Source organism: Trachypithecus francoisi, unplaced genomic scaffold (genome assembly GCF_009764315.1).
Source record: "Trachypithecus francoisi isolate TF-2019V2 unplaced genomic scaffold, Tfra_2.0 Lachesis_group21, whole genome shotgun sequence".
Lineage (NCBI taxonomy): Eukaryota > Metazoa > Chordata > Mammalia > Primates > Cercopithecidae > Trachypithecus > Trachypithecus francoisi.
In genome coordinates this window covers 58,102,162-58,129,001 of record NW_022681467.1, presented here as the reverse complement: position 1 = coordinate 58,129,001, position 26,840 = coordinate 58,102,162, and the positions used below count along the sequence as shown (strand labels likewise).

Sequence of the window (26,840 nt, the reverse complement as noted above, 5' to 3'; positions counted from 1 at the left end):
ACTTTTGACACAAACTAAAGCGAAGACAACAGACAGTGCTTGTGGCGCCCCAGCCGGCTGCTGAAGAGGGACACGTTCTTTGGGATTTGCCTACAGCGACGCCAGGCGGAGGCTCTTAGAGGGGTCGGGCACGGTGGCTCACGCTTGTAATTCCAGCACTTTGGGAGGCCGAGGTGGGCGGATCACTTGAGGTCAAGAGTTCAAGACCAGCCTGGGCAACATGGTGAAACCCCGACTCTACTAAGAATGCAAAAATTAGCAAAGTGTGCTGCACATGCCTGTAATTCCAGCTACTCAGGAGGCTGAGGCACGAGAATCGCCTGAACCCGGGAGGTGGAGGTTGCAGTGAGCTGAGATTGTGCCACTGCACTCCAGCCTGGGCAACAAAGGGAGACTCCTCAACAACAACAACAACAAAAATAATAATAGTAATAAAAATAGGTCAGGAGCTTCGTGAGAACCCCGAGGTGCAGTGGCCTCGGCACCCTGGTTAAGCAGGACTAGATGTCTGCAGCTGAGACCGTGCCAGGGTCCTCGGGTTCTCCTTTGCCCACCGCTCACTTCCTTCTTTCCTTCAGATACTCTGCTCACTTGGGGCGCTCCCCGGGGTCACCGTGTGCTTGGTGGCTCCCCCTCCGAGTGGATGCACAGCTCTCTGAGGTCTGTAGGTGTGTTTTCATTCACCCTTGTTGGGAGATGCATTGGTGTTTGATGCTGGCAGCTGCAGTCCTTTCATTCTGCAGGGAGCCTACTGCTCAGCCCTCCATTGTCTCGGTGGCAGAGCTTGTGCCAGTTATGTTTAATTGCCAGCTTTTGACTGTCGTAATGCTCCCATTCACGTTGTTTTGGAAAATGTAGCTATTTTTCTTTTTTTTTTTTGAGACGGAGTCTCGCTCTGTCACCCAGGCTGGAGTGCAGTGGCTGGATCTCAGCTCACTGAAGCTCCGCCTCCCGGGTTCATGCCATTCTCCTACCTCAGCCTCCCAAGTGGCTGGGACTACAGGCGTCCGCCACCTCGCCCAGCTAGTTTTTTTGTATTTTTTAGTAGAGACGGGGTTTCACCGTGTTAGCCAGGATGGTCTCGATCTCCTGACCTCGTGATCTGCCCGTCTCGGCCTCCCAAAGTGCTGGGATTACAGGCTTGAGCCACCGCACCCAGCCTATTTTTCATTTTAAAATGTGTGTTAACAGGAGTGAGTTTGTTATTTAAATAGTTAAATAATTTTAAATGTCCTCTTAATTCCTAGTATGGTAAATGTCAATAAAGCTCACATAAACAAAAGCTCTTTGGGGTCCTGCATAATTGTGAAGAATTTAAGGGGTCCAGAGGCTAAAGGGCTTAAGAGGGGCTAACACAAAGCGCTGGGGCCCACTGGTGATAGGTGCGTCACTGACACTGCAGCTCCGTCCTCGTGCCCTCGTGTAAAACAGGGAAAAGGTGGAAATGAGAAAACCCAACCCGGCTTTCCCGGCAAGAGGGCGGCAGGCAAGTGTCACTTGTTTACCTCACAGACAGTGAAGCAGCAGCCCCAGGGTCCACCAGGGCCAAGTGTGCAGAGGCCAACGAAGTGGCCAAGAGGGCCCTGGATTTACCATTTCCTCCAGTTCCTGGTGGCCCTGTGGCCTGGGACGGCTCAGAACAAACAAACAAAAAACCCCAGAACTCTACCTACACTTCAAGTGAAATTCCCACATTCCTATGAGCACGCCGCAGTGAGGAAACAAGCCGCAGCCAGACAGGCATTGCAGAGGCCACTGTGGGTGCCCGCTGCCAGCGCACGGGCTCTATGCGTGTGTGGGGTGTGGCACCTGGAGCACCCAGCAGCCCAGGAATCCAGCTGTGGCCACGGGGTGGGGGGGGGGGGGCACACGCTGCTTTGTGTCAGGAATCTCGGACTTGAAGCACGCAGAAGGTTGGAAGGGCCGTGTGACAGGCGCAGCTGTCGCTATCTAATTGGTCGTTGATGGCAGTTGGTAGGATGTCTGCAAAATGCCTGCAGCGTCTAGAGGAGCAGCCTCACTGGGACAGGCGCATTCAACTCAAGGATTTGGATTAAGAGATCCCCTAAAGGAGATTTCTATTCATCCCGTTTAGCAAAAAAAAAAAAAACAAGCCCCGGACTTGCACGATGGCTCACACCTGTAATCCCAGCACTCTGGGAGGCCCAGGTGAGAGGGCCCCTCGAAGCCCAGGAGTTCAAGACCAGCTTACCCAAGACAGTGAGACCCCGCCTTTACAAAAAGACAAATGAAAAAAGAGCCAGGCGTGGCGGTGCACGCCTGTAGTCTCAGCTACTTGGGAGGCTGAGGTGAAGGTCAAGGCTGCAGTGAGCCGTGATGGCACCACTGCACTCCAGCCTGGGTGACAGAGCGAGACCCTGTCTCAAGAAAGCCCCAACTGTGAAGAAAGCACACCCTGACGCTCTCCACGTGCTGCAGGCTCCTCGGGTGAAAGCCCGGGCCACGCCTCCACGTGGGCAGAAGACACCTCCGGATGTTTCACCAAAGAGGTCACAGGCGGCAAAGGCACCGTGGCAAGCTGCTCAACACCATTATTCGTGAGAGAAATGCCAATGAAATACACCTGCTGGGGCTAAAAGCAAACAGCAGAAGGTGCCAGGCAAAGTTGGGAACCCCAATGGCACGGCTACTTGGGAAAAGCGTTAGGCAGGGGTAGGGTTTTTTTAAACTTTTTTTTTTTTTTTTGAGATGGAGTCTTACTCTATCCCCTAGGCTGGAGTGCAGTGGCTTGATCTCAGCTCACTGCAGCCCCCGCCTCCCGGGTTCAAGCAGTTCTCCTACCTCAGCCTCCTGAGTAGCTGGGATTACACGTGCGTGCCACCAGGCCCAGCTAATTTTTGTATTTTTATTAGAGATGGGGTTTCACCATGCTGGCCAAGCTGGTCTCGAACTCCTGAGCTTGAGCGATCCACCCACCTCGACCTCCCAAAGTGCTGGAATTGTAAGTGTGAGCGAGCCACCACGCCTTGCTTTTTTTTTTTTTTTGAGACGGAGTCTTGCTCTGTCGCCCAGGCTGGAGTGCAGTGGCTGGATCTCAGCTCACTGCAAGCTCCGCCTCCCGGGTTCACGCCATTCTCCTGCCTCAGCCTCCGGAGTAGTTGGGACTACAGGCGCCCGCCACCTCGCCCGGCTAGTTTTTTGTATTTTTAGTAGAGACGGGGTTTCACCGGGTTAGCCAGGATGGTCTCGATCTCCTGACCTCATGACCCGCCCGTCTCGGCCTCCCCAAGTGCTGGGATTACAGGCTTGAGCCACCGTGCCCGGCTTTTTTTTTTTTTTTTTTTTAACATTTTAAAAATAGACAAGTCACAACTGAGCGGAGGGCGAACAGTTCTGGTTCCCCTGGGTGTTCGGTGAGCTGCGCCAACACCAGGTCAGCACCCAGAGTCCGCCATTTGCATCGAGGTCCACCATCGGTCCACCAGTGCTGCCATACCACCACCACTGACCAGGCAGTTTACAAAGAACAGAAACTTACTTTCTCACAGTTCTGCAGGTTAGGAAGTCAGCGTCAGTGGGGCGGCAGGCTTGGTTGTCTGGTGAGAGCTGCTCTCCTCATCTGACATGGCGCTGATGCTCTGTGGGGCAGACCAGGCAGTGTGGGATGAGCCTCTGGCTCCAGGTTCAGGCAATGATGGTGAAGCCCCACAGCCACACACCTGGAGCATTCCGAGAGCATGGATGTCTCATGGACTGTGTGTCCCTCTGCCCCAGCCACAGTGACCACTGGGATGACCGTCTCTGCTCAGCTCACACTCCTGAAAAGCACAGAGGTGCTGGGGCAACTTACGGCAGAAGGCAGGCAGCTGAAACCTGTAGCACCGAGCACTTCGCTGCTTCTACCAGTAGCCTCCCCCTGCCAGTGGAGGGGAGTCCATCAGAGCCTCCTGCTGCTTGGAGAACCTGGGCGCTCCACCCATTGCATGTGCCACCCAACAGGTCTCACGAGTGTCCCCCAGTCTCCTCTCCACAGGGCAGTTTTTGGAAATGAGCATTTGCTTGGCCAATCCTCAGGAACACACGGTCCAAACATCTGATAACTGGGCATGAGGACTCATCCATAGCAGATCTGTAGCCCTTTTCAAAATGGCCAGAGCGGTGAGATGGTGAAAAATTGCTCAATGTAAAACAAAGGTCACCTGCTGCCCGTCTTCAGAGAATCTTCATTCAAAACTTAGAGGCTAACATTTATTTTCACAGATGTGTACACAGCCCTCTGAAAAATCTGAGGATGATTGTGTTCATGCAGATTGGCACTGAGTTATTAAATATTATAAAATAAGCGCGTTCTGCTGGCATCTTTTCTCAGCTGCCGTGTCCATGCTGCCTGCTGGGATGAATGGCGCTGGAGGAGCAGCTGGGCGCAGGCATGGTGAGGGGTGAGGGCCTGGGAGGCATGGGCGACAGGAGCACCCGGCTGCATGCCATCGCCCTCTGCAGAGCCACCATCGCGCTCTAAACATCTGGCCACAGCAGCCTGGCTCCCAAAGCTCACCAAGCGAAGGACAGACTAAAAGTGAACTTCGTACCCAGAATTGGCAAACATGACTTTCGCCTCCCAGAAATTTTACATCAGCCTGTAGAGGACGGTGAGGAACCATCTTTTGAGGGGTCCTGAGGGAGACCCAGCTCCCGTGCTGCCTGGCGAGCAGCAGGAGCCACAGCCGAGTTCTCGGCCACGGCAGGGCCCCGTCTTTTGTGCCCACTTTACACACAGGCAAGTCCAGACGTGCCCATCAGAGGAAACTGGGACCATCACGGCTTCCTTCGGACGGATCGGACTCTCCTCTGGTCCAGCCGTGCCCCTCGTCCACGCCCTGTGAACTCTGCCGCCCAGCACAATGGGAAGCTCATCGGAACTCGTAACTGTCTTCGCTTTGTTTTCCTTCACAGAAATGACAAGGACCTTTAAAACTTGTAAATCCCCATTGCTGCTGGGGAGAAATTTTCCCCAAACAGGAGGACACCTTGTGAGGAGGCCTCCAGGAATTTCTCTTGTTCTGTTCTAACCTTCTGACCTTGTGTTTGGATGTGTCTGGCAAACCGTGGCAGGTCCTTGGTGTTGAAGGCCAGTGCCCCGGATGGACAGCTCCATGCTCAGACACGTGGACAGTGGGGTGCCTGGAGGCCACCAGGGTGGCATGTGGTGCTTCCACTGCTGAGCCCTGCTGGGTCTGACATTTGCGTCCCCTGCAGCAGACTGCTTGTCGGGCAGAGTTGTAGCCCTGACCCTCCAACCAGCACAGATGTCGTGAGCTCTGGAGATGGTGTCTGGGAGCGGTGGTGGTGACCGGGAGCACCTGCAGGCACCGCTCTTCTGTGCCAGCTTTCCCACTTGCCAACAGAGGCTGGGAAACACACGGCGCACGCAGGCGCCTCCCCACGATCAAGGCCTCTGGGACGCTGGCTCAATCTCCTCCCAGACAGTAGTCTCTGGAGGGTCTGGCCTCAGGGCAGCCTGCATCAGCAAAATGCTGGATGCCCATCAGGGCCCAGGACCAGAGCCAGCTGTCCCCACTTCCCACAACCCCAGGCTCGCCCGGTGAGAAGGCTACAGGTGCTGGTGACGCCTGACCCTTCACCAGACTCGGACACTAGGGCAGGGCAGACGTCGCATGTGGCTGGCGACTCAGATCCACACCATCATCCCGGGTGAGCCTGTGAGCAGCGATGCAACACGTGCTTCACATACAGCTCTCCGGGAGGCACGCCTGCTCACCATGCTGTCTCCAGCAGCTCACAATACATATATCCCCAACCAATGACCATGGAACTGAATTCTAATTTCAATTAGCAATAGAATCTAATCAAAGTATTAGGTTCTGTTGGGGAATAAACTTGCTAGGTTTTTCATTCTGTAAGGACATCCTACATGACAAGATTAATTTTAAAAGAACCAAGGGCCCAGCACAGTAGCTCACACCTGTAATCCTAGCACTTTGGGAGGCTGAGGCAGGAAGACTGCTTGAGCCCAGGAGTTCAAGGCCAGCTTGAGCAACACAGTGAGATCCTGTCTCTACAAAAATTTTTTTTTTAAAATAGCTGGGTTTGGTGGCATGCGACTATGGTCCTAGCTACTTGGGAGGCTGAGGCTGGAGGACTGCTTGAGCCCAGGAAGTCGAGGCTGCAGTGAGCTATGATTGCACCACTGCACTCAAGCCTGGGCAACTGACCCTATCTGTAAAAGTGAATCAAGCACCAAGACCCTTGGTCAAGGCCATACTCACACCCAAACACGTGGCCCACAAGAAGGCCATCACTTTCCACACATTAAGTGCTGGCCATCTTTATTAAATAGAGATGTTTAACATTCAATAGATATCAAAGGTGACAAAAGTTAGGTCATAGTTTACGTGTTAGCATCTGCAGAAACAATAACAACAAATAATAAAAAGTTAAAATAACCTTTGACACACAGCTGCCTTTGCAATCAGCCTTCCTACCGTTCTTCCTCCACCTCTGGTTTGGTGTCTGTGCTCAAGCACAGCAGAAGAGGGGCTGTCTATGCAGCCAACGAGCCCCTGAAATACCAGGAGCCTGGTCCTGGGAGAGGACTTGGAAACAAACCTGTTGGCAAATTATCTTAACCAGTAAGAACTGGAACGATCAGTAAGAAGTCGTTCAACTTCCCTAAATGCAGTCACTTTCAATGTGTCTGAGTCTCACCTTTGGATGTTCTCAGCTTTTAATCTTTCTTGGAGAATGAGCTGGTTCACAGCCGCAGTGTGGAAAAGCAGGTAACCCTCCACCAGAGGCACATGGGCTCCACCTTCCAGCCATTGGGGATTTCCAAGTCTCCTCTTTGAAAAATGCCACAGTCCTAAATCCTCAGACCCAGCTACAAGCCACCAAGTGGTTCTGTTCAGACACTTCTGAGTGGCTGGTACGGAGCTCGCAGGTCCCAAGGCTGACACAGGACTCAGCACCGAACACCATCGCTTCCAGCTTCCAAAGCTACAAAATCAAGCTTTCAAAATGCATGTTCACTTCTAGAAGTGCTTCCGTCACAGGTGTGGTGTGGACACCAAGACACGCAGGTGGCACCTGTCATTCAGAAGTGCTGGCCTTAGTAACCTGGACTCCATGCAGCTGTGCGTTGAGTGTGTGTGTGTGCATGCACACAACCAACAGTCTTTCATTCAAAGTGCTCCACTGTGATCTCTCGTGTTGACAATTCTACATAAAGAAAATCAGTCATGGCCAGGCGCAGTGGCTCACGCCTATAATCCTAGCACTTTGGGAGGTTGAGGCAGGCAGATTACTCGAGGTCGGGAGTTTGAGACCAGCCTGACTAACATGGTGAAACCCCATGGCTACTAAAAATACAAAATTAGCCAGGCGTGGTGGCGCACGCCTGTAATCCCAGCTACTCGGGAGGCTGAGGCAGGAGAATCGCTTGAACCCGGGAGGTGGAGGTGGCGGTGAGCCGAGATCGTGCCATTGCACTCCAGCCTGGGCAACGAGCGAAACTCCATCTCAAAAAAAAAAAAAAAAAAGAAAGAAAGAAAAGAATCAGTCACTTGATAAAGGTGAATGCTGAGATGGACACATACCTATTTTGGTTAAATAACTTTAATTACACCACTGTAAGTAGATTCTGCCTCTGACCCTCCCACAGCACACAACCGGATGTGATTCTTGTCACTTCTATTTTAAACATGCATACTGGGAAAAACAAAAACACAAGAGTGCTATGGGTACACGCGACGTGTAAGAAGAAATGAACCCCTTGAAGACATGGACATGGTGTGCGGTGACAGCCAGGCCTCACTGATGACAGGGCACGCAAGTCGGAGCCGGGACGCCTCTGAGGCGGGAGCAGTCTTGGGATTTCTTGTCATGCTCTCGATGCTTCTGCCACTCTGGGTTGTCACGGTGATGCTTCATTTTGGACAGTATAAAACTGGTGATTAATGCATATCTTGCTCTTCAGCAAAATACTATTCAAGTAGTTTTACCTTAAATATTTTAAAAGTAATCTTTACATTATTGAAGATTGTTAAAAAATACAGAATCTGACAACTGTTCACTCAATCTGATGCTCTGAAACTCTTCACTTCTGTATTACCATAATTTAGAAGGCAATCCCTGGCCTTTATCAAGCTCTCTGCAGGATTATTTTCAAGATCCATCTTTCCCCCACTGGTTCGAGTTTAAAAGACTTTCAGAACCTTTTGCCACTGCATTACAAGGAGAACATGAACCCCTTCCCATTACTTCCTTTAGCTACACATTCTATGACTGAGAGTGTGCTGGAAGCTAAACAAGCCCCAGCTGATTTCTGCCACATAAAAGGGCACTGTGAAGAATTTCCCTGTTGAAACCTTAATGAAGACGATGATCCCAAGTGAAGCTTTATGAAGAGACGGCACAGCAGAGTGAAATGTTTGGCAATCAACAGTTAATTAGAATTACATCCTTGATCAGGGACGGTGCTGTCGCTGCGAACACAGTCGTTAGAAAAGTTGGTTTCTGCTGTGACAAGGCTCAGAGTGGCCACTCGAGGAAGTCCAGCCTCGTCAGCCTCCGGTCCTGGGCCCCAGGCCCCTCCAGGCCCTCAGTAGATATCTGGGCAGTCGGAGAAATTCCGCTCAAAGTAATCCCCTGCATACAACCAGTCGGGGGTCCCAGTGTAGGGGTTATTGCCTGGGTAGAACCACCTGCCGGACACAAGGGAGGGGTCAGAAGATGCTCAGCCCAAAAGGAAAACGCAGCCCTGCTCTGGGTGCAGGAATGTGTTCCCCCAACTCAGCACCATCACAGTACCATGGGTTTTAAAATGCAGCCCAGGGTAACAACCTCAATGGAGGATTACTGATCCTGTGGTCACGTGAATGCTGGAACCTAAAGATATGCAGCCATCCATGTCCGTTTCACTTCCCAACAAAATCTGGAGGGTTTAACTCAACACAAAATCCTCACACTGGGCGCTTATCAGAGAAGTTACTGGAGCCTAAATAATGCCTCTCCCTTTTCAAGGCAAAAGCAGTTACACTGTTCATATTTGCTTTCACTTGAAGCAAACCAAGTATTTGATTTTTTAATTGAGGACAAAGGAAGACATTATAGGCAAAGAGAAGGTAGCACAGGGCCCGGGTGTTGGGGCTGGCTCAGCCGCCATCCGCAGCGCCCAGTTGGCACTCAGGGCCCAAGGGGAGTCCTTGGGGCTGGTTCAGCTGCCATCCACAGCGCCCGACTGGCGCTCAGGGCCCAAGGGGTGTCCTTAGTGTTGGGGGTGGGGGGGGGCGGCACTCACAAAGGAGAAGACATTTTCTTCAAAGGACAAAAGATCATTATTTTCACAGTATATTTTTAACACTTTAAAAAAACAATGAAGAGGCTGGGCACAGTGGCTCACGCCTGTAATCCCAGCACTTTGGGAGGCCGAGGTGGGCGGATCATGAGGTCAGGAGATCGAGACCACAGTGAAACCCCGTCTCTACTAAAAATACAAAAAATTAGCTGGGCGTGGTGGCTCATGCCTGTAATCCCAGCTATTCGGGAGGCTGAGGCAGGAGAAAGGCATGAACCCAGGAGGCGGAGCTTGCAGTGAGCCAAGACTGCGCCACTGCACTCCAACTTGGGCGACAGAGCGAGACTCTGTCTCAAAAACAAAAGAAAACAAAACAAAACAATGAGGAAAGGTTAACTATTTTAAAGCTGATTTTTCTCTGGATTAAGGGCAAATTCCAAATATCAAACCATTCAAAGCCTAGTATTAAATTAAATTGGAAGCCCAAACAGTGAGAATTGGTTTCAAAATGCCAGCCACAAGTAAATCACTGGATACCATTGTTATTGGGCCTTGAAAATGAATCTTACCAAGTAGGTGGCCTAACAGAATTAAGATGCTTCACAGATACCCAAAGATTGTTCTAACAAACTAAAACCTTTTACTTATAAATACATTTAAAAATTATACTTATTACAGTACATTACTGATTGAATCCTTATTCATTGGTTCTTTTCTCTTATGACTATTATAGAATAAACTACAGCCAGCTTAGGACAGTTACAGAAACAGGAATCATGTCCTGGCAGCTGATGCTTCTGTAAGACCCACGCGGTCCCACGCCATCGTCCCAGCCTCCGTGTGCACAGATGCCACGGCACAGCACACGGGATTTAATTTTCACAAAACCTTTCCAGGTCACAGTGTGAAGATCAGCCTGAGTGGCACTGATGGAAAGATGTGGTATTGGTGTGACAGGTGTGGCCTCCACATGGTGCCACCTCCCGACCCACAGGGGCTGTGGCTCTGGGGGACCTCACCCATACACTCACCAGCTGTGTTTTCCTAAAGGGAGCAGCCACATTCAGGCAACATTTTCTCTTTAACTTTGCCACAGTTGAGAAGAAAGCTTTGGGCCAACACACCATGAGGCCCTGATTCAAGGATTCAAGCAGTAGACCCAGGTCTGAGGTGACAGGCGCTCTGCACAGGCCACCCCCAGCCGGATGGTCTCGGCAAAGTGTGCACTAAGTTGGGATGGGCTCTCACCTGGGCAGTGGGAACTGTATGGGTCAGGGGCAAGCACTGGTGTCACTACCTTAATGGAGCCATGGAACAGCAACTGTCCAGCCACAGGGGTGTGGGGGTGAGAGAAAGTGCTCCCCACCATCCCCAGGTGTGTGTGGGGCCTCTTGGCTCTCCCTAGGTGTGTGGGGGGCCTCTTGGCTGTCCCCAGGTGTGTGGGGGACCTCTTGGCTGTTCCCAGGTGTGTGTGGGGCCTCCTCGCTCCTCGCTGCCCCAGCCTGCGTGGCTACCACCTACTCACCTCGTCTGCCACTCTGCCTCCTCCCTGGCCCGCTCCCTCCGCGCTTCTCTCTGTTTCTCCTCCAGCCGCTCCTTCTCCTGGCTGGCCAGATCTAGGATAGGAACAAACAGTTTCGGTCAGACAGAGACCTCAGAACCATACCCTGCCACCCCCCATGCACCTAGATTTCTAGATGGCATGTCTCACTGTGGCTGGAATGCCACAGACAACAGGTTTTGTGATTGGGAAACCAAACACAATCACAACTGCCGAGGCCAGCTGCCAGTGCGCCAACGGGGCCCTTCCCAAATGGAGCTGAGCAGAGTGTGGGGGCTGTGTGTGCTGCACGTTCTACGACAGCACGACTCAAAGTCTGCGGGTGCAGGATCTGAAGGACAGGCAGGGCCCGAGCACCACCTGATGCCCTAGTGTGCGAGCAGGCGCTCAGGACAGGAAGCCAGCCCCACGATGGGCTGTGCAAATCAGAGCCCATCTTTCAACCAAAGACGAGCTCCATTTAGCCTTAATCTTCCAGGGTAACTGCTATGTGGCTTCTGTGAAGGACTGGGCATATATTCTGAATACAAAGCATGAGAAGTTACATCCATTCCCAAGTCACACTCCTCGTGAGCTGGGTTTCTCTCCGAAAACATCACTAATTCAAGCTGGGTGTGGTGGCTCATGCCTGCATCCCAGTACTTACAAGGGCTGAGGTAGGCGGATCGCTCGAACCCAAGAGCTGGAGACCAGCCTGGGCAACATGGCAAAACCCCATCTCTATAAAAAATACAAAAATTAGGCCAAGTACAGTGTAATCCCAGCACCTTGGGAGGCCAAGGCGGGTAGATCACCTGAGGTCAGGAGTTTGAAACCAGGCTGGCCAACATGGTGAAACCCTGTCTCTACTAAAAATACAAAAATTAGCCAGGCGTAGTGGCAGGTACCTGTAAACCCAGCTACTCGGGAGGCTGAGGCAGAATCTCTTGAACCTGTGAGGCGGAGGTTGCAGTGAGCCGAGATCACACCATTGCACTCCAGCCTGGGCAATAAGTGTGAAACTCCATCTCAAAGGAGAAAAAAAAAAAAAAAAACCCTGGCCGGGTGAAGTGGCTCACATCTGTAATCCCAGCACGCTGGGAGGCCGAGGCGGGTGGATCGTGAGGTCAGGAGATCGAGACCATCCTGGCTAACACGGTGAAACCCCATCTCTATTAAAATATACAAAAAATTAGTCAGGCGTGGTGGCGGGCGCCTGTAGTCCCAGCTACTCGGGAGGCTGAGGCAGGAGAATGGCCTGAACCCAGAAGGTGGAGCTTGCAGTGAGCCAAAATCGCGCCACTGCGCTCCAGCACAGGGGACGGAGCGAGACTCTGTCTAAAAAATAACCTGCAAAAGTTAGCCAGGTGTGGTGGCATGCACTTGTAGTCCCAGCTACTTGGGAGGCTGAGGCAGGAGGATCGCTTGAACCTGGGAGGTTAAGGCTGCAGTGAGCCGAGATCGCACCACCGTACTCCAGCCTTGGCGACAGAGTGAGAGCCCAACTCTAAAAACAAATAAATGAAACATCACTAACTCAAAACCCAGGACACTTTAGATATGTCTCCTCAGCCAGGAGTTTCCCTGCGAATTCCATTGAGATGAGTGAGTGAGAGAGACAGTTGTTCATCAGGCATGTTACAGATGAAGGCTGCATGCAGAGCCCACCAGGAGAGTGTGAGGCTGCAGGACACGCCACACACGGGCCAGTTTCTGCACTGAGGGCTACACGGATCCTCACGGGGGAACACCTGCAGTTTTCAAAATGTAATCTTAACTTTTGTTTAATAATAAAAAATGAGGAACTTGCACTTTGTTTTTACTGTGTTTTTTGTTGTTGTTTATGAGACAGGGTCTCGCTCTGTCGCCCTGGCTGGAGCGCAGTGGCACAATCTCGGCTCACTGTCACCTCCACCTCCTGGGTTCAAGTGATTCTTGTGCCTCAGCCTCCCGAGAAGCTGGGATTACAGTTGGGCACCACCATGCCTGCCTAATTTTTTGTATTTTTAGTAGAGATGGGGTTTCGCCATGTTGGCCAGGCTGGTTTCAAACTCCTGACCTCAGGTGATCCACCTGCCTTGGCCTCCCAAAGTGCTGGGATTACAGGCGTGAGCCACCGCGCCCGGCCTAGGACTTGTACTTTGTATGTATTCTTTTTCATTTCATTTTCTAATAATGTAATTTTAATTTATTTACAAAAGGTTTGGTCTGAGGCAGGCAAGAGATCTTTAAAGCTCATCACCGCAGATGGTCTGAGAAGCCTAGCTGGAAGGTCTGCAGCCTGCCTGTTTGTTTAGGAGAGGGACCAGGTTCCCCTTATAGGGGAGAGCCTGGCTTCTGCCAGCGAGTGCTTTGTGCTCTCCCACCCTAGCCAGGGCGGCCCTGGCCCCGCTCCCTCCTCTGACTGCAGGGACGCACCCATGTTGCCATTCTCCATGCCGCGGATGTCGGGGCGCAGGCGGCAGTCCGTGGGCGGCAGGGTCTTCTCCATGCCTGTCTCCAGCTCGTTGAGGCTCACAGTGAAACTGGTGAAATTATACATCTGTGGAGCAGGCACAGAGATGCGACCTCAGCAGGGCCTCTGAACCATGGACGATGCTCCAAGACGCCCAGTGGGCCCCTGAAACCCCACAGGTGCTACCTGACTGCCACTATGGGAACCTACTTCCACTCATGTCTTCCACCCGCAAATTCCATGCCTCTGCCATCTTCACTAAGCGTGTGTCATGCACTGTGGCTGTAACGTTTGCATTTTGAGGTGTAACAGCAAAACTCACACACATTTCTTTTTCTGTCTTCACAATTTCATTGACAGATTTGTCACCAGCTTGCTGGAAACACTTCAGCCACGCTACCTGTCTCCCACTATTAAACCCTCAGCTTGTACCTGCTCCTTCCCTGCCCTCAGCCACACCTGCCCACAGATTCCTCCTCTTTACCCCTGCAGCTGCCAAAGCCTCAGCCCTGGGAGCAAGTTCATCTGTCACTTTAAAAACCAGAATGCTTAGGGTATGACAGTCCCCCCATGCCTAGGACAACCAGAGCCTTGCTCTGCCTGACTTCTGGCTTGCAGCTGTCTGCTCAGTGTCTCGTGGATAGCACACCCGAGCAGGCCTGTGGCAGCACCCTGCACCCACAGCCTCCCGGCCTCTGCACCCACAGCCTCCTGGCCTCTGCACCACAGCCTCCTCGCCTCTGCAGCCCTCAGGGCCCCAGCTCCACTCAGGTCCTCCTGCCACAGCCAGGCCCTCCAGCCACCACCTGTGTCCTCCCTCTTCTGTTGCTGCCCTCACAGCATATCAATAAGCAGCCAGAAAGGCCACAGGAAACATCAACCGCATCCGTCATCCCCTGCTCAAATGATTCATGGTGCCCCATGTCACTCATAGCAGATACTAAAGTCATCTGGAGACCCCTGCACTCCCCCCACCCTCATCCCCATGGCCCCCTGGGCCTTCTAGCCCTCACACACTAGTCTACTCCAGGGGGCTCTGCCCTGGCTGTCCCCTCCGCCCAAATGCAATCCCTAGACACCCCCACCCCTACCCCATGACTGAAGCCACAGCACTCAGATGCCCTCCCTAGCACCCAAGGCACCACCTGGCTCTTAGGTGTGAATCAACTACCTGCCCCACCTCCCTGCTGGGACCTCATCTGCCTGGTCCCAGAGCCCAGGCAGGCAGGAGGACTCAACACATACGCTGAGCCAAAGGCTAGAAGCACAAGTTATCTTTAAAGAGACTTCCCTGAAAAAATACATAAGCAATTTTCCTAATAATAAATTTAAAATACCAATAGTATCGTTGGCAGGCCACAGTGTCTCATGCCTGTGGTCCCAGCAACTCAGGAGGCCAAGGCAGGAAGATTGCTTGAGGCCAGGAGTTTGAGACCAGCCTGGGCAACATAGCAAGACCTCCTCTCTACAAAAAGTAGAAAATTAGTCTGGCATGGTGGCACACGCCTGTGGTCCTTGTTACTTGGGAGGCTGAGGTGGGAGGATCACTTGAGCCCAGAAGTTGGAGACTGCAGTGAGCCAAGATCACACCACTGCACTGCAGCCTGGGTGACAGAGCGAGACTCTGCCTCTATGAAAAAGAAAACAGCATTGTTCAAGCAGTTCATGCTCTAATCAAATGATAACAGCGACTGTTGAGATAATGTGTTTAGAGGGAAGGTTTTGCTTCCTTTTCTGTATTTTACACGTTCTGCTCTGTTTATGGGACATACAAAATTGCATAAGTTGCATATATTTTATATATAAATAAGAATTTATAAAAGATACTAAAATATTACATGTGATATTTATCATATAACCATATATTACATTTTGTCATAAGACATGTAGTTTATCATATATTTAATAAAAATTATAAGTGCAATTTTCAAAAATAAATGTCACAATGCATTTAAGCATCTAAATTGAGAAGTTAGAAAAGCAATCTCCCGAACAGGTCTGGAAGACTCTGTTGATAAGATGCACTTGGTATGGGCCTTGGCCGGCAATGGCTGCATCTGTCTGATGTTCCCAGGGGAAGCACAAACGTGTGCTCGGAGCAGCGGTGCCCGGCCCCAACAGCGGGCCCCAAGGCAGGCAAGCACAGGGCCGGGACACAGCTCCAGGGACAACAGAAGCCAATTCAACACACGCAGAGGCCCCTCCGTCTGCTCTGGGACAACAGGCTGAGGCAAGGTGGCAGGCAAGGGCCCAAGGACAGGGAAGAGCCAAGGTGCTGGGCTCAGGGGGTGCAGAGGCGGGTCTGATGTGGGCAGGTAGTAAGGCCTGGCCTCACAGCGGGGGTGTCAGGCCACGGAGGGACACAGACCTGGGCAGAGTTGGGGGGCCGGGTGTTGATCCTCCAGAGCAGCTTGCTGCCGGGAATGACCTGCACGGTCTCCTGGGTCACAGGTACGTCGTCAGCCACGTCGCTGTCAGCCTTCCCGGAGCTGTCATCCTGAAACACAGAACCCTGCTGGGTGGCTGCCCACGGCCAGGCTGCTCTTGGCCAGGAGGACAGCTATTCTCAGAGCACCTTTCAGACCAGTCACCATGCCTGAGCAGAGCCGGGTGGCTTTTTTTTTTTTTTTTTTTTTGAGACGGAGTCTCGCTCTGTTGCCCAGGCTGGAGTGTAGTGGTGCAATCTCGGCTCACTGCAACCTCCACCTCCTGAGTTCAAGAGATTCTCCTGCCTCAGCCTCTTGAGTAGCTGGGATTACAGACACCCACTACCATGCCCAGCTAATTTTTTGTACTTTTAGTACAGACTGGATTTCACTATGTTGGCCAGGCTGGTCTCGAACTCCTAACCTCAGGCAATCCACCTGCCTCGGCCTCCCAAAGTACTGAGATTACAGGCATGAGCCACCATGCCCGGCCTTTTTTTTTCTTAAACTAAGGACAAAATCGAATTTCCTCTCCAGTCTATGACACTGTCTGTCCACCACTGTATGGAGAGGAGCTGGACCCCAGTCCCTAAAGCAGATCACACTCCCTTCGTGGGGCTGTGCTGTGTGTTCTAACTGACACCAAAAGCAGAGACAACAGGAGGTCAGTGGCCAGGCGTGTTTCCCTTCGGGAGACGCGGTACACGTGAAACGGCACTTCACGGAGTCAGCACAACTATGCGGCGGTGCCTTCCAAGCAGTATGTTCATTCTCACGCACGGCACCTCTCCAGAAGGCAGGTTCTGGGACTGAGAGCTTTCTAGATGGCGCAGTTTTGCCCTCCATCAAGAAATGGCTGCTGTGTGGGGATTTCAGACTCTCTACATCCTGATGAAAAGACAAAACCTGCCACATTGCTTCTCAAAATCAATGGGTCCGGCCGGGCGCGGTGGCTCAAGCCTGTAATCCCAGCACTTTGGGAGGCCGAGACGGGTGAATCACGAGGTCAGGAGATCGAGACCATCCTGGCTAACACGGTGAAACCCCGTCTCTACTAAAAAATACAAAAAACTAGCTGGGCGAGGTGGCGGGCGCCTGTAGTCCCAGCTACTTGGGAGGCTGAGGCAGGAGAATGGCGTGAACCCGGGAGGCGGAGCTTGCAGTGAGCTGAAGTGAGCTGAGATCCGGCCACTGCACTCCAGCCCGGGCGGCAGAGCGAGACTCCATCTCAAAAAAAAAAAAAAAAAAAAAATGGGTCCTAGAAAAGGGAGAGAATGATTCCAGATGCAGCTGTGCAAGGAGATGACCGAAAACAAGCGAGTCAAAGCCCAGGGCTTCCTGCACAAGCAGGGCTGTATCCACACTGGCTGTAGGCCCCGTGGCCCGAGGCTGGGCGAGGGAGAGCCGCGGCTCAAGGACAAGCCTTCACAGAAAACTCTCCTGTTTCTAGGTCACCTCAAGGAGTAGGAAAGCATCAAAAAACATCACTAAATGGATTTACCCTTCTAGGTCTGTCTAGTGCATAAGCAGAATTTTCCTTCTTAAATAAAAGCAGGTGATTAGAAAAGGTGTCTAACAGTACACATGAATACTACAACACAAAAAACACTTGGGATCCGGAGGAGGCTAACGTTTCCATTAAATAAATATTGAACATTTCAGGCTTGGTACATTCCAATTCATTATGTAGAAAATATGACACCTCTTTTGAACTATCACTTTTATTTTTAAGTTCAAGAACAACTAGTTTTAAGGTAATAAGTATTCCAAAGCTCTAGGGGGGAAAAAGCCTTGCCAATACTTTCTGGCTGTTGAATATATTATCTAGTACTCACAAGTAAAAACAAAAAAAATTGAAATTCACTTGATTTTTAAAAATATGTCTAGGCTAACTCAAAGAACGTGAGAAGATTTATTAAGAAGAACCCAGGCCGGGCGCGGTGGCTCAAGCCTGTAATCCCAGCACTTTGGGAGGCCGAGACGGGCGGATCACGAGGTCAGGAGATCGAGACCATCCTGGCTAATATGGTGAAACCCCGTCTCTACTAAAAAATACAAAAAACTAGCCGGGCGACGAGGCGGGCGCCTGTAGTCCCAGCTACTCGGGAGGCTGAGACAGGAGAATGGCGTGAACCCGGGAGGCGGAGCTTGCAGTGAGCTGAGAGCCGGCCACTGCACTCCAGCCTGGGCGGCAGAGCAAGACTCCGTCTCAAAAAAAAAAAAAAAAAAAAAAGAAGAACCCAGAACCTGGAGTTTCCAGAAAAGAAATGGCCTTGCCTGAGGTTCCCTCAGATACTTCCAGCCATGGGGGCCAGTGACTATATATGACTCTAGGGCACTGGGGCCCACAGTTTATAGCAGCAGCCTCTGTGCAACCGAAATACAGATAAATTGGCTGGGTGTTGTGGTTCATGCCTATTAGTAATCCCAGCACTTCGGGAGGCCGAGGTGCAAGGACTGCTTGAGCCCAGGAGTTCAAGACCAGCCTGGGCAACATAGCAAGACCCCATCTCTACAAAAAAATAAAAATTAGTCAGGCATGGTGGTGCATGCCTATAGTCCTAGCCACATGGGAGGCTAAGGAGGGAGGACTGCTTGAGCCTGGTAACTGGAGGCTGCAGTGAGCTATGACTGCACCACTGCACTCTAACCTGGGTGACAGAGGAAGACCCTCCTTTGGATAAAAAAAAAAACAAAAAATGGAAAGAAATACAGATAACCCCCTCACTGATACTGGACGCCACAACACACGGTTCATCTGGACAAATTCTGCATATTCATCTCTCCTGCTGGGGTCCAAAGGCTCCCTGCGCCCCTGGCAGGTGAGTTAAAGGCAGCAGCGGCCTGACAGCCCTCAGCGCCCAGGGCTCAGCTCTGCCCGGGGATGCCCCGGCCCTTACCAGCTTGGCCTTTCTCAGGTGGTCGCCTCTCCTCTCCTGCTTCTTGAAGGATTCATACGAAACGGGATCTATGCCCCACAAACATTCTGTCCATTTGCCATAGATCACAAAGAGCTTCTTTTTGCTGTAATTAAATGGGATTTTTAAAGCCAAGTTTTAGTCATTACAAACCATTTGTCTAAACACGTAGCACCTTAATTTTGACCCTGGAATAAATCCCCCTCAGGCATGCTTTCTTACGCATTTTGGGACATCTCTGGACATAAATGCAAAGATGAAAATTTGCATTCTGGGACCATTCTGAGCATGGAAAGGAAAATGAAGGGCTGGGAACCTAAAGGACGGACAGCCCACGGGGCTGCAGGAGAGGGGAAGGGATGGAAACCCAAAGGACAGCCGGCCCTCGGGGCTACAGGAGAGAGGAAGGGGCAAAAAAAGAGCGAGCGTTTTAAAATGTGAAGCTGCAGGCGCCCACTCATCATTTCCAACACGCTGAACGTGCTGTGTGTGTCCACTCATCATTTCCAACACGCTGAGCGTGCTGTGTGTCCACTCATCATTTCCAACACGCTGAGCGTGCTGTGTATCCACTCATCATTTCCAACACGCTGAGCATGCTGTGTGTGTCCTCCAGCCCTTTTCTATCCATTGGTGCAGTCAATGCTGCTTGATCTTTGGTTCCCCACCTGCTTGTTTCATCAATAACAACCCAGAGACCTTTGCAGAGTGGCCACAGAGCTCTCGATTCCAAAAGGGATGAAGCCAAATAGTGCAGGCTCCATTTTCTTTCTCTTTTCGCCTCTTGCTGGGAAGAGTCAACCGCGACCACGGACCCCCTGGAAGTGCAGCTCTGACAGGCTCGGGACCCAGGAGGGGAGGGTGTCTCTCAGCCCTTGCAGAGCCAGCACATAGACACGGGTAACTGGGCCAGGCCTCACCTAGCAGACAACCTGGGGACAACAACTCTCTGTCTCCAAGGACAGAGCACCCTTAAATTTAGGGTGGAAAACCAGAAAACCAAAACACATTTACATGCACTCACTGAAGGTCAGCGGGTCTGGCCTCAGGGCCCCCGCCCAGTTCTGGAAAACCACGCTGTACATGTGCTCACTGAGGGTCAGCGAGTAGTGGCCTCGGCGTGCCCACCCATTTCTGGAAACAGCCAGCTGCTCTCTGGGCTGTGTTCCAAGGGGGAGAGATGTCAGGCACTGTTCGACTGCTGTCCCTTCTAGGTCCACACGTTGATCCTCACATGTTTTATGGGAGAAACGGTCAGTCATAAGCCTGGCCATTTTATTTTATAGGCTGTTGAAACAGGTGCATTTCTGGTATATACTAGAGGGTAGACGGAGCAGAAACACCAACTGTCTTATTTTTTTTTGAGACAGCCTCTTGCTCTGCTGCCCAGGCTGGAGTGCACTTGCGTGATTTTGGCTCACTACAACCTCCACCTCCTGGGCTCAAGCGATTCTTGTGCCTCAGCCTCCCGAGTAGCTGGGATTACAGATGTGCGCCATCACACCCGGCTAATTTTCGTATTTTTAGGAGAGATGGGTTTTAGTAGAGACGTTATTTTTAGTAGAGACAGCCATGTTGGCCAGGCTGGTCTCGAACTCCTGACCTCAGGTGATCTGCCCACCATGGCTTCCCAAAGTGATGAGATTATAAGCGTGAGCCACTGCACCTGGCCCTGACTGTTTTACATTGGGGGCTAGTTTCTAATGGGAAATATCTAAATTTTAGGAACTAGAAGGAACTTCATGACATTCTATGGCTCAAATTCCTTACTGGAAAAAAAAAATTTGAGACCCAGATTACAAAGTAATCAATCCAAATGGAGAGAAAAAAAACTGAAAAATTTGTTTTTTTTTTTTGAGGCGGAGTCTCGCTCTGTCTCCCGGACTGGAGTGCAGTGGCCGGATCTCAGCTCACTGCAAGCTCCGCCTCCCGGGTTTACGCCATTCTCCTGCCTCAGCCTCCCGAGTAGCTGGGACTACAGGCGCCCGCCACCTCGCCCAGCTAGTTTTTGTATTTTTAGTAGAGACGGGGTTTCACCGTGTTAGCCAGGATGGTCTCGATCTCCTGACCTCGTGATCCACCCGTCTCGGCCTCCCAAAGTGCTGGGATTACAGGCTTGAGCCACCGCGCCCGGCGTGAAAACAGTACTGACCATTTCTCTACTCACAAAAACTTGTGAAAGTCCCTGATTCAGACTGGAGTGAACTGGTCACGTGACACGGACACCCCACCAGCTAACACATTTGAGTCTCGCCTGACAGTGTGCATGGGGTGCCTGCCGGGGTAGGGAAAGCGCAAAGCCACACCTCCCACCTCAGCTCTGCCACAAAACGCAGTCTCGTCTCATCTCCCAGTGAAAACGGCTGACTTCTCAAGACAATTTTATCAAAAGAAGATGGCCCCAGTAACAAGCCACCTAGAAACTACATTCAAAAATACCCTTTATTTCCTTGTATGCTCAATAACAAAATGTCTTTCCAAAACAAAAAGGAGTCATACTTCTGGACCACGCACAGATGACACTGGTGTACCCGCGTCTCGTGCACGTTGGCACATGCAGGCCCAGGAGCACCTGAGCCCTCTAACGTGAACACACAGGCTGCAGTGGTGCCCCATGAACCACCTGGCAAGGACCTACTTTTTGTCTTGAATGTGTCCTTCCACCTTGTGAAGTTCTTTTCCGAATAATCCACACGGTTTAAAGTGAAGCACGCACTTATGTCCGCTTCTGTGGGAAAAACAAACACAGGTTTCTGCTGCAAGACAGCAAACAGCCAGAAAGGGCAACTCTGCAATGGGAGCAGTGCAGTGGAGGACCTGGCGCAGGCAGGGGCTGACTGCGAATGGGTGCGGTGGGCCTCTGGGGCGATGGAAGTGTTCGAAACTGGAAATGTTGGAAATTGGAGCGATGGAAGTGTTTGAAACGGGCTGTGGGGATAGCGCCATGATTCGGTCAATTTATCAAAAATCACTTAAGTGTCCACTCAGAACAGGCGAATCATATGATGCATCGATTATACCTCACTAAAGTGGTGGAAAGGCAAAGCCCACCAGTCATAAGCTTCCAGGAACAGGGCATTCGAGCTTGGACAGTGGCCAAAAGCTGCGGACGGCCACCGCGCTGCACTTGGCAATGACACAGCTCTTCGGCATAGCTCAAAGCCTCCAAGTAACGACCATGACTAAAAATGAGGCCGTGAACGAGGAGCACCCATGGCCAACACCAGTCAGAGTCAAATCCTGGCAGCTGCTATGCCTGGGCTGGCAGGGACACGGCAGGAGCTCGTTGAGGCTGAGCTAAAACCCACCAGGAGCACGGACACTCACGCTCCCTGGCTCACCCATCCCCACCCGGAGCCTCGCACTCTCACCCAACAGTGGGGTGCTGTCACCTGTGGTTTAAAATCTCCACTGTCCCATACTGCTCTATCCACAGCTTCCCGATGATGACGTTGTGGACACAGCAGGTGGGGTTGGTCCAGGTGTAGGCTTCGTTATGTCTGCGAAGACACCGGAAAACAAGCGGTCAGAGAGCAGAAAAGCCAAGACACGACGTGACCTAAGACGCAACGACCAGGCAGTGCTGGGTCACAGCAGCTGGCACCCGCAGGACAGCAGCATGCTGCTTTGAAGCCCCTGCGACGGAGGCTGTGTATTTAGCATGCGTTTGAAATGCACGTCTTTCCTTTGTAGCATCTACAAAGCTTTCTACTTAAATGTCAAGACATGTTAATAAGCAATCAAAGAAGACTGAACAAATAGAAATGGCTTTCCTGTGAAGTCGTCAAAAGAAAAGCCACCTCCCCAAACACATATGGCAGTAATGCAGGGTCCCGGGCATGCGGCCCTGGCTATCTGGGGAGCCAGCATGTGGCTGTGGAGGGGTGCAGGGTTTTCACCGCACTCTACATACTTGTTTCTTTTATTCCTCATCCTCCCAAATGGCCCTGCCCAAGAAGAAAACACCCCACAAATGTGAGGCAGCAGATCAGCAGCCCCATGTTTTAAGGGGCTATGTGGAGGAGCCACAGTGAAGGCAGAAATCCACTCAGAGCAGGGTAGTTTGCAACACGTGTGGAATTCTCTGAACTTCCTGGGGGTGGAACCCAAATGCGTTCATCAGCAAGGTGTGCAACTTTATCAGCAAGGTGTGCAAATTTTCATTTCTGTACGCCTCTTCCTAAGAAAGCAAGGCCACTGCACAATAGGCACAAGGCTGCACCAGCCCGGGGACACATTCTCAGGGGCTTCTCCAGGTCCTTGTGGAACCTTCTAGCCACCATCCAGGCAGGGCCAATGTGAAGCAAAACCCACATCAAATGCTTCATCAGGCAAGGTGTTGTTTATTACTTATTTCTGTATGTATTGTTAGGACCTGGTGCCTACAACAAGACTGTAGGCAGCGGCTTGGCAAGACTCGCATCTCAGGACTGGTGGCCCAGGAGGACACCAGCATCTGGTCTGTGTCTGCCAGGTCTTAGCGGCCGGGGTTTGTTGGAGACTTGTGTTTTGCTCTGAGGTGTCTTTGGTGGACACTGGCTTGGGGAGCATTCAGGCTGAGAGTGAAGAGGGGCAGTGAGCGGCTTCTCAGAGGGCCCCTCCAACGCTGTTTCAAATTCCAACCCTAAGTCACCCCTGCCACATGAGCACAGGATGGGGGAGTGTGCAAAGGGCCACTTCCCTGGCTTCCTTCTCAGCTCTCTCCCCCATGGGAGGCAGGACCCTGCAGCAAGCAGCCCTGAAGGGGCCCTGCCAGCAGCCAAGAAGGGGAGCCGGGACACAGGCACCATGGGTAACCCAACCCTCATCCCTACCGCAACCTCACGGTCCCCAGCCCTCAGAAATCCTGCCAGACTGGTGTGGAAGCTGCTACATTTGGGGCTGTTAGGCAGTAAAAGACAAGGAATACAATGAATGATGACTGAAAGGGGTGAGAATTCCAACTGCAGAGGTGAGGGCGCCCCCCCAGCAACACGGAACCCTGGTCAGGAAGCTCATCTGAAGACGTTTCTGCTGTGGGGAGGTCACCATCTCAGGAGAAAAATCACAGGGTTTCCTCCTAAAGGAAGGTTTCCCTCCACATCACCAGCACCCATTTCAGTTTCTGCAGGAAGCGGTTCTCAGCAGGACGCACCAATACTCACTTGAGCAGCTCCAGTGTGATGGTGCCTCGGGGCTCTGCCTCCACGCTTTTGCCCCAGAACTTGAGCTTGGGGTAGATGGAGCCATGGAACAGGAAGTCATGGTTGAGGCCTTCCGAATGGAACGCACTGATGGGGGGATGGTGACTGACCTGTTCCGATATAAATCTGAATCCTAAATCTTCCCTAGGTCCAAGAAAAAAAAAAGAGAAACAGACACGTTAATGGCAGCAAAATAAAAGAAAGGGCAGCTCAGACATCATGCAGAGCCCCTCACGGGATGCTGGGAAGCAGGGGCCCTCCATGCCACACGATGTGGCACAAACACCCAACACTGTCTCTCCAACATCACACTCGGCCTAACGGTGGCAACAGACACACACATAAACATGGCTTCCAGAGCACACCTGACCCACCCAGAGAGGGCAATGGTGCGGGGGGGGCCTCCACCCCAATGCCCCGCTCACTCTCCATGGGACCACCCGAGCCACAGCGCTGTCTCGCCAGAGGAGCCCAGAGATGTGGATAAGTGACTCTTACAGACCCCTGACTCCAAACCCTCAACCCCGAGGGACCCCCACTGCCCAGGAACTCAGGACCCTAAACCCTTTCTGAAGAGGGTGCCCCTTCCTCACCTTTCTAACAGGCACCTGAAATTTCCGAGATGGAATGGCTTATACCCCAAAATATTCCTGTCCAGGAAACAGGATTTTTAGTATACTCTCTTTTTCAATCAAAATGTCAGTTTTTAATTGTTCCGGAACTATGAATACACCTACAGGTGTAGTCATTAAAAATTAGAAAAGCTAAACCACATAATTACCAACTTAACTGGAATCAGAATTTCCAGTCATTACAGAGAAAGGAAAGTTGAAAAATTAGATTTTAAAAGGTTGACTACCAAGGTATGTAATTTACAAAATGAATACTTGTCTAAGAAAGGAATGTGTATTTTTAGCTATAACAAGGAATCTGTAGGGATCCAGGGTATTGGGAAAGGACTTGGTTCACGTCCATGGCCCCTAACCTGACAGACTGCCAAGGTCTCACAGACGCACAGCACATGGCAGACACTGGCAAGGACGATCTGGAAGTGCATGCGTGACAGACGACGTGTGTCGGCGTTAAGAAGGTGCGTAGCTTGCTTCCAGCTGTGCAGCAGGAGCTCTGGCCCCGGGTGCAGCCCCTGGGGAAGACTGCTGGTGGCACGTCCCACTCCACCCAGCCCAGGCGGCTTGCATTTCTTTCACTCACAAGGCTTCTTCTCTATCATCTAGAACTTCTTTCCTATTCTGATTTATCTTTTTCTTTTTTTTGAGATGGAATCTCAAAATCTCTGCCGCCCAGGCTGGAATGCAGTGGCGTGATCTCGGCTCACGGCAACCTCTGCCTCCAGGTTCAAGCGATTCTCCAGCCTCAGCCTCCTGAGTAGCTGGGACAGGCACATGCCACCATGCCCGGCTAATTTTTTGTATTTTTTAGTAGAGATAGGGTTTCACCATGTTGGCCAGGCTAGTCTCGAACTCCTGACCTCAGGCGATCTGCCCACCTCAGCCTCTCAAAGTGCTGGGATTACAGGCGTGAGCCACCGCGCCCGGCCTGATTGCCTGATTTATCTTCTTCAAGACATTTTAATCGTTTTCTAAGAGCCAATCTCGTGAACGCCTCCGACGGTGGCACAGCACGCTGACCAGAGGACGGGAAGGCTGGCAGCAGCAACGGACTCGAGAAATATCGAGAAAAGGAAGCACACTCTGCATGAATTCAGAACAGAAGACTCCCTCACAAGTGATTCTCGTGGCCAGTCTTCCCCTGGTCTAGGCCTCAGTCTCCCCTTTCCCAGAAGCAGAAGCAGGGCTGCTCCCTGCAGCGTGTGCCAAGACCCACAGTCGCCTGCTGGACCCTGCTGTCACCACGCCACACTCTGTCCAAACTAGTCCTGCTTGCTCAAAGGCAATGACATCTAGAGAACAGGTGCTCGGCTGCCCAGTGCCAGCCAACTTCTAAATCAGACGAAAAACAAAAAGTTGGCATTCACGCATGGGCAGCGTGTGGGTAAGGACCAGCAGCTGACCCAGCCAGGATGAGCCAGAAACACTAGAATTTGAAGCTGTGACATTTATGTTGCTTCTCCAAACTGCAGAGTGATTTATATACAGAAGTGCAGGAAAGCCTGTACTACTAACAACAGCTCCTCCCCAAATGACCTGACAGCCAGTGCTGACACTCACACCTTCTAGGACAAACATGGGCACACACTTTAAAACTCTTTTTTTTTTGAGACAGAGTCTTGCTCTGTCGCCCAGGCTGGAGTGCAGTGGCCGGATCTCAGCTCACTGCAAGCTCCGCCTCCCGGGTTTACGCCATTCTCCTGCCTCAGCCTCCCAAGTAGCTGGGACTACAGCTGCCCACCTCCACGCCTGGCTAATTTTTTGTATTTTTAGTAGAGACGGGGTTTCACCGTGTTAGCCAGGATGGTCTCGATCTCCTGACCTCGTGATCCGCCCGTCTCGGCCTCCCAAAGTGCTAGGATTACAGGCTTGAGCCACCGCGCCTGGCCACACTTTTAAACTCTTTACACACCGGAAGAAAGCCCATTTGAAGCAAACCAAATCCCACAACCACTTACTCACTATTGATAAAAATCTCAACCATGGCTGCGCGTGGTGGCTCACGCCTGTAATCCCAGCACTTCCAGAGGCCAAGGTGGGCAAATCACCCGAGGTTGGGAGTTCAACACCAGGCTGACCAACAAGGTGAAATCCTGTCTCTATTGAAAACACGAAAATTAGCTGGGCATGGTGGCATGCGCCTGTAATCCCAAATACTCAGGAAGCTGAGGCGGAGAACAGGGAGAGTTGCTTGAACCCGGAGGCGGAGGCTGCAGCGAGCCGAGATCATGCCACTGCCTTCCAGCCTGGGCAACCGATGGAGACTCCGTCTCAAAAAAAAAAAAAAAAAAAGTCTCAATCATTAATAACACATAAAATACAATAAAGGGCCCCAAAACAGTGACTGAAGTTTCAAAGGAACTGCACTTCTTTGAACCAAAGATGCCATTAATTGCACTGCACACCATTAGTTTA

At 51.6% G+C, this 26,840-nt stretch overlaps 1 protein-coding gene across 2 annotated transcripts in view; it reads right to left on the bottom strand.

The window, feature by feature from the left end:
• Nucleotides 1-6,262: 6,262 nt before the first annotated feature.
• OSBPL2 (oxysterol binding protein like 2) overlaps nucleotides 6,263-26,840 on the bottom strand; it is a 60,899-nt gene continuing 40,321 nt past the window's right edge. For both annotated transcript variants that reach the window (XM_033186988.1, XM_033186987.1), the window contains exons 7-14: nucleotides 23,758-23,940; nucleotides 22,006-22,113; nucleotides 21,252-21,341; nucleotides 18,596-18,719; nucleotides 15,638-15,766; nucleotides 13,233-13,356; nucleotides 10,800-10,890; nucleotides 6,263-8,681 (exon numbers count right to left, since the gene is read on the bottom strand). In XM_033186988.1, coding sequence (XP_033042879.1) covers nucleotides 8,579-8,681; nucleotides 10,800-10,890; nucleotides 13,233-13,356; nucleotides 15,638-15,766; nucleotides 18,596-18,719; nucleotides 21,252-21,341; nucleotides 22,006-22,113; nucleotides 23,758-23,940 — 952 coding nt within the window. In that variant the 3' untranslated portion in view covers nucleotides 6,263-8,578. The remainder of the gene's footprint in view (nucleotides 8,682-10,799; nucleotides 10,891-13,232; nucleotides 13,357-15,637; nucleotides 15,767-18,595; nucleotides 18,720-21,251; nucleotides 21,342-22,005; nucleotides 22,114-23,757; nucleotides 23,941-26,840) is intronic.